This window comes from Colias eurytheme, chromosome 8, assembly GCF_061535395.1.
Source record: "Colias eurytheme isolate Ceu_HAF_F1 chromosome 8, ilColEury1 Martin Lab GWU primary, whole genome shotgun sequence".
NCBI classification, from domain to species: domain Eukaryota; kingdom Metazoa; phylum Arthropoda; class Insecta; order Lepidoptera; family Pieridae; genus Colias; species Colias eurytheme.
In genome coordinates this window covers 4165080-4179231 of record NC_142987.1, presented here as the reverse complement: position 1 = coordinate 4179231, position 14152 = coordinate 4165080, and the positions used below count along the sequence as shown (strand labels likewise).

At 30.6% G+C, this 14152-nt stretch overlaps 1 protein-coding gene across 1 annotated transcript in view; it reads right to left on the bottom strand.

The window, feature by feature from the left end:
- LOC149906420 (cell adhesion molecule Dscam2-like) overlaps positions 1-14152 on the bottom strand; it is a 42244-nt gene extending 28092 nt beyond the window's left edge. Inside the window, exons 1-4 of the mRNA XM_090104303.1 lie at positions 13989-14152; positions 7233-7449; positions 3324-3469; positions 288-446 (exon numbers count right to left, since the gene is read on the bottom strand). Of these exons, the coding sequence (XP_089960429.1) occupies positions 288-446; positions 3324-3469; positions 7233-7449; positions 13989-14022 (556 nt within the window). The 5' untranslated portion in view covers positions 14023-14152. The remainder of the gene's footprint in view (positions 1-287; positions 447-3323; positions 3470-7232; positions 7450-13988) is intronic.

Sequence of the window (14152 nt, the reverse complement as noted above, 5' to 3'; positions counted from 1 at the left end):
AACCAAACAAAAATGTAGAAGGAACATTTTTTTATTGACAGTCAAACGTGATGATAAATTTCTTTTTTAACAGGTTCAATATTCAATCAAACATAAACAGAATTAAAAAAATGTTTTCATCTTCTAAATTTTGTAAGTAATACGATTCATCACGACATGCTACAATGTCACATAACTACAAACTTATTTGTGTACTAGAAAAACTAAAAGGATAAAGTAGAGCACACATTAACAGAATATTCTAACAAATAACATGTATATAATAACAATTCGTTCTAAATATTTACCCGTTCCCATATATCCCGTTGCTAGGGGCAACCCGTCTTGCAGCCACTTCACATCAGTAAAGCCTATCTGTAGCGATAGCTCACAACGCAATAGCACGGAACCTCCTATTTTAGCGGGAATCAGCTGACGAACCGAATGCGACAGGACATTGTCCTCCACTAGACGGTAAAAAAAGGTCTATGTAATAATTTTTGAATGAAGGTGTGTGAACTTTATAGCGGACTAGCTTTCTTGCTAGATTTCAAACTTAACCAATCTTATATATAAAAATGAATCGCAAAATGTGTTGGTAAGCGCATAAATCGAGAACGGCTGAACCGATTTCGATAATTCTTTTTTTATTATATTCCTTGAAGTACGAGGATGGTTTTTATGTAGAGAAAACGTAAATATGTACCACGGGCGAAGCCGGGGCGGACCGCTAGTTAGGTATATAGGTACTAAAACAATCCTCAAGAGCCACTCTATCTATTGAAAATCCGGATCAAAATCCGTTGTGTAGTTTTAAAGATGTAAGCATATATACATACGGACAAACAGCGAGTCATGTAAAATATTAATTAATGTTGTATGAAATAAATGTTTTATTTTTATAACAGTTAAATTCGACTTATACAAAATTATAATTTACGACGATTAATTTTGCTTTCATATAGTTTCAGTCCACTGAATCTCGTAATAAAATTATATTCAAATTATCCTCACGTAAGCCCTCGAATAAATAATATTAACAAGGCTTTAAAAACAAAAGCTTTATTTTTAATACAAACAACATAACAATGGGAGCATTCAATAATAAATTCAGTGTTGAATGAACGCGATATTATTTCGGTTTTTATTTCTGTTCAGTTTCAATTTAAGCACACAATAATAATAAATCGATTCGAACTGCAATAGACATTGTTTTGTCTGTGAAGCCTCATTATCGTCGTTGAGAATTGAAAATACTTGTTTACCGAGTTTATGGCATCAATTAATTTTTATTCCAACATTTTCATATGCCTTTGAATTAAATGTGGTATTTTTTTCAGTATTTATCCATTCAAGTTGCTAAACAACAAATTTGCTACGTGTTGGTGTATATTGATATAATATATAAAAGCATATAGGTTGCTATTACAGAACAAGTATCACAATACCAAAGTGTCGAATACTTTCTTTGAAAGTCATTTGAATAAGAATAAGCTTCTAGCTCCCATTTGTTGCCTTTCAATTTCGCCTTTGTAGTAAAGTATATTGTCGAAGAAAATATTAAAATATGGTAGCTTAAATCTCTACGTTAAAGTTGCTTTGGTTTTGAAACTGTCGGTTATTTATATACCAATCTTTTCAGATATTTTTAATCTAATAATAATATAAGTTTAAATTACCCGACGATGTTTGTCGCAAAATTAAATTAAGGTTTCGTTTTAAAAATATTTAGTAATTTTAATGAATTTTCTTGTAAATATTTAAGTAAGAATGGTTAAAAAAGTCCTATGTTAAATTATATTATAACATATTAGAACATACAAAGTCCATAATACGACCTTTATAAGACTCAAAAGATGTTAACGCAATTTTCATTGAAAATCTGTGGAATCTTTATAATGATCTATTTCTGAGGATATAATGTCGTCGAAATTTTAATTAAAGCTTCTGAGATCCTCTGTAAAAAAAGTAATTGGAGCAAAAATATTATATATTAGCTATACCATTTTAGTATTATTTTGATCTTAATTTGCCCGCAGCTAAAACAAAATCTAGTTTAAATATAATTAATTTCCATTTTCGATGTTACGTATCAAACATTTTTCATAAATTGAAAACTCCGCTGTAAAAATTATCCATCATCAGAAAATTAATTTGTAATACGATAAGAGAAGTTCCATTATAATCGAGGAGTATTCTAAAACCTTTAAGAAAAAATAAGAACATTTCACGCATCGAGTGTAATATTATGAAAACTGGGTGAAAGCGCACTGCGAACGTTACTGTACCATACTACTATTTAAAAAATTTCCTTCGAACGCTCAAACAAAGGACTTGTTTCAAACTTCATATTATGTCATTTTTAATCCCTTAATTAAAAGTTTCTCTCGTGAAAAAACTCGAGCGCCCGTGGGCTGTTTTCATTTTATTCCATATTTCATCGGAATGTAACTGAAATTTAATTGGTCCAACTCGACTCAAAGTTGTAATTTGTTTTGCCCTTCGTACATTTGCTTATTACAAGACTCCGTTGTTTGCAGTGAATAATATTATTACGTTTCAAGCACGCGGAGCATACATTATCCAATATTCTCGTAAGCCATTTATGTTTTTGTTTTACCGTCTCATTTTTATTTGTCGAAACAACATACCAAATTAACGAACAACCTACCATTTGTATTTACGAAGCTCATGTCAGATAATTGGATTACCTTATTTTTTTTCGTTGTGTATCCAATTACATCGTGTATACAATAATTTAAAATTTGAAATTAAATTTGATTAAAAATTTGTCCACTCAATTGGGCTTATAAAACGATTATTCAAATTTCTATGGGTACCTGCATGAATGCAATTTAATCATTATCGAAATAATTGCCGTATTGTATAACAAACAAAAACGTTGAGCTCGATTACAAAGCAGTGAACTTTAGTGTTTTTGTCAATTCCCATTTTTTAGAATAATTATATCTACTCAACAAAATGGCAAAATTCGATTAAGATGTATATAAAAATATTCATTTTCCTCTTAACAAAGAAAAAATGTTTGAATGTGCCTTTACCTCAAAATAATTGCTATAAGCTCTCTTCATTTAAGTCAGGCCGTGGGACTTGATACAAATTAGCACATTTCATACTTAACATTTATTTTAACTAGTTAACCCACGCAAATTCACGTTCTCTTAAAAGGAATATTTTGTCACATTTTTGCAACATTTTCACTGCTTCAATACAAAAATATCTTTTCAATTCCATAGTTCGCATACTTCCTACGATAAGACTGCTCAAAACAAACTCTTAAGCGTTATAACAATAATTACAGATGAACTATAAACACACATTACCTGGTTGTAACAGCATCGGTCGTGACAACGTAACCCCAGCTCTATTAGAAGCTCTACATCTCAACACAGCACTGTTGCCACCCCCACCAGCATCAACCATCGACCTGCGAGCTCCTACAACCAGCCGCCCGTCGCTTAGCACATGCCTGTGACAAAAACATTTTTTTTTTACTTTTAAACAAGATTAATGGTTAAAGAAATCAGGTTCAATGTTCAAATATAGTAATAATGTGATTTGTATAAAATATAATAAGAATACTAACGTACAATAAGTAATTTTTAAAAACGTAACCGTAAATTTTTCCATTCCAAAACAATATTTCGGTACTATTAGTAACTCAAGTAAATTCAACGTAAAAACAAAAATGGGACAGGTAATCATTATAACCGTAAAACAGAGCGTCCTAATTAATAATTCATAACAAGATAGCCCTTGGAGTTTATGCTATAAAGTTGTAGCTGCAAAAAATTTGTTTTATGTTCAACAATAACCATCAATACTTCCCAAGTTTCCATTATTCAGCCGATACAAGAATAACAATGGCTTTTAAGTCCATTACGACCTAAGTTTTACAATTAAGAGCCAACGAAGATCAGTACATTATCAAACTTAGAAAAGTTTCATTGTTAATGGTAATGTACTTCTAGCATTTACGAACGGCTCTCATTTTATGGCTTGAAAAACAACTTTTTATTCGAAGTATGTTCTGCATGTACTAGAATCTAGATAAATACAAATAGTCAGCGATGTAGAATATTTCATCAAACACGAAAAGCGATTTTATTTTTAAATTCAATATTTTACACTTTTTGCGTGTGTTGCACACTGGCACGCTCACGTTTAGGATGTTTTATTACATTTTAAAAATATTTCATATTTTTTACAATTTGTGATACCTATGCTTACCTATAAATTGATTATTTATTTTGGTTAAAAGCTACGTTTTAGGTTTCTTATTATCTATTTGCCTATGTCAATACATTAGCGTTACATGATGATATTACATCTTCATCTCATTAAAAATACAATTTGACAGATATTAATTGTTATCGATGGAAAAATGCAAATTTAGCAATATGTAATCTTATCCAAAATTCAAGGATCATTAGTCACGATGTTCTTAATTAAGTCAATTTTAAGTGAGTTCCCCCGAAGTGTCCAACTTTCGCTTACCTTAGCAAAAGTCAACATTACTAGGACTGAGCCGAATTGAGTAACTTTACCTCTGAACTTTTGCAGTCAACTATTAACCTTATTCCCATTCTATAGGGTATATTTAGCGCTATGTTTGCTATCAGCTATTTCATACCCGATATTTCGAATTCGCAAGTTAGTTACAACCCGAGTGCGCCATGTGTTAGATTTTATTTTCAAATTGATTTTGAAAATAATTTCAATTGAACTTGTTGCAGGTTTTGTTCATTGTATTTGTGTGATAAATAAAGAGAAGTTTCTTTGAAGTTTATATGTCACGTAATTATGTTGATGCATTATGCGCTAATGTTTTAGACATTCTTCGTTATTATACCAATTTTGAAAATATGGAATATTAAGAATTTTTCAAATAATCGAAATACTATATTTGAAAACACATTTAACTTAAGAATAGGTCTTACTAACTTAGGTCATAGAAAATATATTGTCAGCACGTATTTTTCCAATTTTTCTTTCTGTTCGCCACTGGTTCCATAAGTCAAATGTCACCATAATCGTTTTCTTCACACTTTGCACCGTCATTGTATTAACACACATTTCAGTTTGTCAAACTGTCTTCTAAACCGTACAGTAATCAATATATTGAAAAGATTTTCTTGGGCATTTTAAATGAAACATTTCGTTCCAATAGCAATACTTACAATAGTCACTAACAACGCAATAAAGTTACAAGTTCAGCAATAACCCAGTCAAGCAAATTATTTTGAATCGGCAATGTCGACGGATTCATTGAATATTGTGCTTTCCAAACAAGAGTGGAAAGTTAGTCACGTACAGAATGTCGTAATGTTACCTAACTTCAAATATATTCGTATAAGTTTTGACCTAATTTATTAAGATTAAACCACCTTTTTATTAAGACGATATTGGTACATTTCGGTCCAACAGGCGGCCGACGCCAATTGAATGCGAAATTAGTTCTACAAATTGGGACCTTAATTTATTATGTTTATATCGAAATTCCAGCAACACAAGTACATTAAATAATATACATATTATTGTAGCATGTGACGCATTTACCTGAACGTAATATACGTCCAGGTTAACTTGTAGCATGTCTGAAGATCAGCCTCAAATCATAAAATTTAAATTAAACTACATGAACCTTCTGTAGTTATGGGTTACAGATAAAATATTTTGTAAGTATCGGAAATTAGTTTTCTTCTATCTTATCAAAGCGAAATTCAATTATTAAAGCTCCTAGTTTGAAATTATTACATTTGAGAAAGAAAACTTTCCTTTCTCAACGAGTCTCGAACATGTGGAAAATAATTGGACTTTTAAGTAAGGTGTAACGTAACAGCTTGATGAAGGCGAGCAAACGTAAAGCCGGTAATTGAACTCACTTCATATGTATATCGAGAAAGTTTTCAACTCGCTCGGACACGTCTCCTAACTTCCTTCTAACCTCGATTGGAAATTGGAAGCGGCCCAATTTATTAACTACGAGTATCTATGAGGATAGCCGAATTAGTTATGACATATCATTTGCGGTTTGCTCGGTATGTTTAACGTGAACTTTGGGTGAGGGCTTCATCTAGTTTGTCGGTGTTGAATGAATTTGTTATGATGAATTGTTTTTGTTGTATTAAATCTTATCGATGTAGTGGCGATTTATATATTTTTATAAGCATTTATGCATTTTGAATACTGTTGTTGTTTGTATAGTGTCGTGTTTTTTATGCCAGATCGGCATCCGAGCTACCAGCTACCGTGATGGTTGACACCACCGCCCATCAACATTATCAGGAGTAGGGCGTTGTAGTTGCGTTGTCTGCTTTTAAGGTGATGTGATCTTGTATAATAAACAAATCTTATAAATGCTAAGTTAATGCGTAGTTATTCGTAATGAAAAGTGTTAAATGTTCTCAGTGCAAAGGAATGTTTATATTTTTTATATTTTAAATAATTAATTAAGATATTATCTTTTAAATTCGTAAAAACTATTTGTTACAGTATAGAAAAATAAAATTTCATTATTTCCTTTAAGCTACAAGATGGAAATACTCCCTTTTAAATGTAAGTTGATTTTGAAAAGGTTTTCCTGAAACATTAACTAACTAACTCCACTGAACTACGAAAGCTCTAAAATCTAATTGAGTAGCGACATTGACGGAAGCGAGTTTTAAAAACTATCCTAAAGTTTTAAAACCCCTTCATACCTACATGTCTCTTTTCCGCCATTTATATTTTATAGTATTTATTTAGTGCTTAAAAATAAAGTGTTTTTAAAAGATACCTATTTATTAAATACGCCTTAGGGCTTAGCTCTATGGCTTAGCTACTTAGTGTAGTACTTACTTAAATAAAAACATTTAAGGGATAATTTTTATATTTAATCGTAAGATCATTGAAGTATAATATTATTTTATAATTAAATATTATTCCTTGTTTTTTATGTTGCATAGATGTAAGTACATATTAAGATCTCTATGTATTTCACCACACTCAGCAACAGGAAAAAACGAAGGTACGCTAATAAATCACGAATAAGTAAGTCTTTAATTTATGTGACAGAAAAATACACCTCATACCTACTTCTGAATATAATATTGTAAATTTTCCGCTTTCTAATTTTCTCATACACTTAACAGTGCAAAATCATGCAACAAGTAGGTATGAAACAAAACATACACAACCTCAAAAGTTTAAACCAATGACGCATATCTAAACTTAATCTTAAATATACATACCGTAAACCAGGGATAGTGGTAATCACTTGTCCTTCCGAAGTGACCCAATGAACGTCAGGCGTTGGATGACCACCTGCTCGGCACACCGCATACGCGCCTCTCGTAGCGGGCCATAGGACCCTCGGAGGAGGCTCTGTGGTGAAGTGTGGTCGCTTGTCTCCCGTACTCGCGGCTAGACCAATCGCTAATATAACCACTAATGCCCATTGTATTTGCCCTGTAACAATAAGTTGTAATCAATAATTTGGCAAATGATTTTATAGGTTATGAAACTATTAATATTCGAGAAATATTAATATTATTTACTACTGAAGAAAACTGTATTATCTAAACTTTATATTTCGGTATTTAAAATAATAACACAAAAACTTCTGGTTCGTAAAACTTACAGTATTTTTTTATATATACTCTTTGCTTTATCTTCTAAACTAATATTAATATGTATGTAGTTATTAATTATACACGCAATTATTTATATTTTGGTTAAAAAATATAACGAGACGAGTGACGACGTAGGTACCTATTTAAAAGTAAAAATATTTTGAATTAAAAAGTAAATCTTTCCCGCCAAATTCTATCCAGCCATCATCAAGCTAAATATCAACAAGGCTTTGAACTTTGAACACAGATAATAAAATATCATGATAATAATACGAGGAAACGAATATAAAAACTATTGAAATTTTAATTACAGTAACAATTTTAATAATTATTATGAAATGCTAAAAAAAATTAAATTCAACAATGTTTCATTTTTGAACGTTTCATTTGTGATATTTTTTTTTTTGCAAGCGGCATTATTAGTCTGTGCCCATTTACTTTTTTTAACTTATTGCTAGAGTGTTGCTAGATATAATTACTGTGCCCTAAGAATCTGTTAATAATAAAAAAATATAATGTATATTCAAACATTTCAAAATAATTAATTTTTAAATAAATTTTTATAAAGAATATATTCCATGCTTATTAATATAATATGTTTATTACTTAGATGAATAATTATAAAAATTAAAAAATGTTTGTACATTGAATATTGTTCTGTATGTGCTAGGTGCTAGGTACGTTGGTATATATTATAAAATAATATTTAGAGGGACGTTTTAATATTATTAATTAATGATATTTTTTTAGTTCTGGAATCTATTCGTGTATCTGTCCTGTGTGTTTCATTCAACATGCTTTTTGACCTGGCCGTGGTTTTGAAATTTGACAATTTTGGACACTGGCAAAGATGCATATAGAATGTCGTCATGAAAATGGTACTTATTTACATAAAAATGGGTGTGTTAAATTCGACGTAGAAAGAAGAAAGCGTGAACAATAATTAATTCATGTCTACATACATGTTTTTTCGACTAAGCAAAACTATTTTGGTGGATAAATAACTACAACAAGGTAAAGTCACTATAATTATGTAGTATCAAGTATGTGCCTACAATTTTAATATATTATGTTATACTGTTTGATCCATGGTTTGATCATCATTTGTTTTGAATATTGCATTCTAACGATGGTTCCAAATTTGAAATATAATTTATTTTCTCTATAAATAAAAATGAATTACAGAAATGCTAAGGTACCTATCTAACTGTTATTTCTTTGTTGTGTTTAATTATTTAAATAATATAATAATAATGTTATAATGTTAATTTAATCATCGAAAGTTGATTGCAAGAAGGTAATGCGAAGGTACGTAGTTAACGTTAGTTACAAAACAAAACACTTCAAAGCCTTCGTAAGTAGTATTGCACGCCTCATAAGCGAAGCGTTGAGGTGGGTACTACTGTCACTTCGCGCAAAACATCTGATTTTTCAAACTTAAAATGTCTTTATGTATCATACATTGCACTTGTAAGATAATACATACACACACATATTAAGAAAAAACACTATTTTTAACGTTCATGATATTTTTGATGTCATTTTTGTTATTTAAACTAGTTAAAAAACAGTTTAAAAAAGTTCTGTCTTGGTCGTCCGTGTGTCTGTATGTGCGGATCCTTTTTCTTGTTAACACGATAGCGACCGAAATACTTTACTAATCGAGTCTTTTTTTTTCTCTTACGCTTGAGTATGCTCAGGAATAGAACCCTTTCATTTTTCAGGGTCTGATTCGATGTGGTTTAATTGTTATTAAATAAACAAAAATAATAATTAATAAATATTTATTAAAAAAAAATTATGAGGCGTGCACTTTTGGATTTTCCAAATTATTAGTGAATTACGCTGCTTTTTTTTGTCTTCTAAATGTAAATATGTTTATTCGTCAAGAATAAATATATGATAGGTAATTTTTTTATCAACGATAGATTCAAAGGTGTATTTTCTTAATTTCTTTTTTTAAGAATATTTCTACTTTAATTTGTATATTTCTATTGCTTTTATTATTTTTTTCGGATTTAGTAATCCCTACTAATATCCCTGTCCCTACTAGTCCCTACTAATATCTCTGTCTGTCTGTCTGTCAGTTATGACGTCTGTCAGTTATTTTCTGCTCTTTCTTTGTGCTTTCCCACTTATATAAACCTCTCAACCGATATTGATGAAATTTGGCACAGACTATCTTTAGACCCTGAGAAAGAACATAGGCTACCTTTTATTGCGAAATATGTACCACGGGCGAAGCCAGGGCGGACCGCTAGTAGGAAGAAAATTCATTTCAATAAGGAAAGTATATAAAAGGGCCAACTTTCAACCATTTATAGTGTAACAAAAACGATAGGTATTTTTTAAATTACATAAAATACTTGTCTACATACCACATGATTTATCATAACATTTCGAAAATTACGCATCTGCACGATAATTACTATATATATATATATACCTAGCAACAAATATTAAAAATCATAATCAACATATTTTTAGAATAAACTAGCGGTCCGCCCCGGCTTCGCCCGTGGTACATGTTTACGTTTTCTCTACATAAGAACCATCCTCGTACTTCAAGGAATATAATAAAAAAAGAATTATCGAAATCGGTTCAGCCGTTCTCGAGTTAAGCGCTTACCAACACATTTTGCGATTCATTTTTATATATAAGACTAGCTAAAAAACCCGGCTTCGCCCGGGAGTTGATATGAGATGACGTGGTAGAGTCGAAGTAAAAAAATAAACTATGACGTAAAAATTAAAAAAAAAGTTTATTGAAAACATTTTCTCATTATTTACAATACTTGTTTATAAACAACATTTTTCATTTTATTGTCCGGAGTATAATATATACATAATTTTTTCGGATTTCCTACTCTTGAGCAAGCTACATATAGCTGACCGTGAGAGAAGCAGGATTCTTTGAGGTTAATGCCACAACATTATTTTAAAGTTTGTCCTTGCGCTTTGTTAATTGTAAAACTAAAGGCTATTTTATTGGAAACTGCAGTCTTTTAAATTGAAATGGCAATTCCGAAGAGATCAGAGGTATTCTAGGTATAAATACTGTCTGTCCTTTGGTCTTCCCAGAAATAAGTTCAGCTTCAATGATATTATTCGATAGCTGTTTTACGATCATTCTAGTTCCATTACATAATTTTGGGGAGTTGAGATTTCTGAGTAGTATGATTGGAGTTCCAATTTTCAGACGAAGGCAGTGTAATGGCATTCCTGGTACTTGTAAAGAGTTTAGAAATTCAGTGGGGAAGTTTTTCGCTGTTCAAATTAAACTAACTCTGGTGAGCGACACCGGGGTCTTATATATTCAGAGACACTTCAGAGAGCTAGGCTCTAGAATATTCGAGAAAAATATTTTCTCTCTCACACCTTCTAGAGTATTCTGGTCATTATCGTCTGCCATAATAAAAGGTTCTATAGCGGTAGCATTTGTAGTAAAAGCGCAAAATTTAAAAACCTTAATTTTTTAATGTTTTGAGAACTAATTTGGATAACTAATTTTATGTCGCTTTAACTCCAAAATATAAGTTAGCTAATGACGTATAAATACACAAAATTTAATAACTTTATTATAGCAACAAATTAAATTTAAGACTTTATTGAAATTGGAATTTTAAATTTCATGTCACTACTACACATGCTACAATTGCTCGCAACGCTTTTGGAAATTCAGCCCAAACAATCGTTGTCCTGAATGAAGTTTAAATATTCGATAACAGATGGCGCCACTATGCAGGGTTGGAAAGTTCCTTATATCTTTAGAAACACGCCCTTTAGATTAAAACGGGAACTTTCTAGCTTCTGTAGCGGTAGCGTATGAAGTAAAGGCACGAAATTTAAAAACCTAAATTTTTAAATATTTTGAGAACTAATTTGGATAACTAAAATTATGTCGCTTTAACTCCAAAATATACGTTAAATAATGACGTCTAAATACACAAAATTTAAATTTAAGATTTTATTGAAATTGGAATTTTCTATTTCGCGCCACTACTACACATGCTGCAATGGCTCACAACTATGGAGACTATACTGCCCACCATACACTAAAGTGCAGTAACAGCAAAATCACGATTTCGAGTAAAACGCATTTAAAGTTAAGAATTGATTTTAAAAAATCAACAGAATGATAAACAAAAAAATTTGAATGCAGAAAGGTTGTAAAGGCATAGGTTCACACGTTAAAGCAATAAAAAAAAATATATCTTAATAACTGAATTTATTATGGCCATTTATTCTTTTTGGTGCCTATTACTGCATAGCCTTTTTTGTAAAAAATACCATTTTAAACTTAGTAAAATGCAGCAAAAAGCCCTATTACTGCGTTTGGATCAGTTATTTTGTCAAGAAACCCAACTAACATGCAGTAAGGTCAAAAAAATACTGCATTTTAGTTAGTTTTTTAAGAAAAAAGTGTTCAATTTACTAGTGCAGTAAGAAAAATAGCTAGTTCACAGTTGCAGTATTTAAAACATTAACTGCACTTTAGCTAGGAATAATCATATCTGTGTCATTATGCTATCCAAACTAATCTGCAGTAATGCTGTATTTTACTGCGTGTTAGTCAGTTTATAATGATAAAAGAATGTTAAGTATTCACAACTAAAATGCGACAAGCTTTGATTTTACTGCATTTTAGTTGGGAGTTCGTGACAATAAATTGTATTTTCTTAATTTGCAGTAAAAATAGCTTGTATGGCGGTAAATTTTACTGCGTATTAATTTTTTTTTTAATTTTTTTCCAGAAATATAAAACTATCTAAAGAACTGTAAAATTATATTGCTTACTGCATTTTAGTTATGAAACCTTAAAATTTAATCTGCAGTATAATTTATACTGTATTTTAGTTGGGAAATCACGCCAAATTGTTAATTTTTTTCGTTTGCAGTAAGTGAAAACTGTTAAATAAAAACCATTCTAATAGTCTTAGAAATAAGTAAGTTAATTCAATAGAAAGCTTAAGAAACCCGCTTTCAGAATCACTAATAAAACGAAAAATCACAAAAGGGCTGTTACTGCTCTTTAGTCTCTGGTGGGCAGTATAATACACTATGACTATTGTTTGTATACGTAGTATATTATTATTAGTCTGTGCTATTGTGTATAGTCTCCGAAGTTCAAATATTCGATAACAGATGGCGCCACTGCACTTAATTTCCAAGTTGAATGGTCGGAAAGTCCCTTATATCTTTAAAAACATGCCCTTTAGATTAAAACGGGTACTTTCTTGTTCGAGGGGGGACAAAGGGCTATCACACCACATAAGTCCCTTTATCGTGTCGGGACTCGTTTTTAAGTTTTATCGGCACGCACATTTTATCGACTTAGTTTTATTATATATATAGATATAGATGTATGTAAGTATCATCGAGATAATATGTACTAAGTACATAGTACATACTATCTCTATGGTAAGTATAGATAAAAATGTAAGCTATTCGAAATTCAATCGAATATGTAATTTCCAAATGTATGTATCCATATTCCATTTATTTAAACAATATTTAAATTTAAGCTCAATAAACGGCCGTTATGTTGATGATTGCTTACTACATGCCGATTTTTTTGTAACATACCAACTATAGGTACATATTGAAATATTTCTTCCATATTTTAAAACCTCCACAGCCTCATAATGGTACCCATTAATAATGCCTACATAAAGACGATTTAATTAAAAATCCCCATACAAATAACGTAAATAACCTTATTTAAAAATACCGGTACAGCTTCAGGACATTTATCAAACTGAACTGTCGCTATAATTTAGCCCCACTAACTCGCCTCGGAAGCATGACCGTTGAAAAAAATTCATACTAGACATTTTTTTTAATTTATACCAAATTGCACTCAGCTCTAAAAGGTTCTCTTAACGCTTATTTCGAACGAGGCATGAATTTAAATACCTATATTACGTGATGTTAATTATAATTTTGGTAGAATAAATTATCACAAAATAATAATGCGTGTATATTTTCGAGAAATATTTTTTCATGATTGTTTCTGGAGACATTACCTATTGCAATAGGTAAATTTACTATATTGAATTTTTAACCCAATAGATTTTAAATGTATTCTAGTTTTTCATAATTAGTTACTACTTTTGTCCTTGCATTTTCGTTTATTTATTTTTTAAATAATTATGGGTACGAAAATTATATAAGTTATTTATTTATTTGATTAAGCTATTTTAAAATAATTTTAATTTCAGATAAATAATTGAGAAATTCAAGTTATCAGGATCGAAATTTATACTATAGGTACTAGAGCTCTTTTCAGAATTATTGCAATCTATATCACATAGTCATTATAACTTTTTAGATAAACATTAACAATGTAATAATAAACAACAACAAACAACTAACCAATCATTTCGAATTCACACACACACATCCTCATTTTTCACACGCATGATATTTTCACTAATGCACCTCATAGTCATTCACGGTTCAGTCCTAAAATCAGTGAGTTCGATCATTGTACGACGAAAGCGTATCGCAAAAGTTTTCGCTTCGTCCCGAACACGACC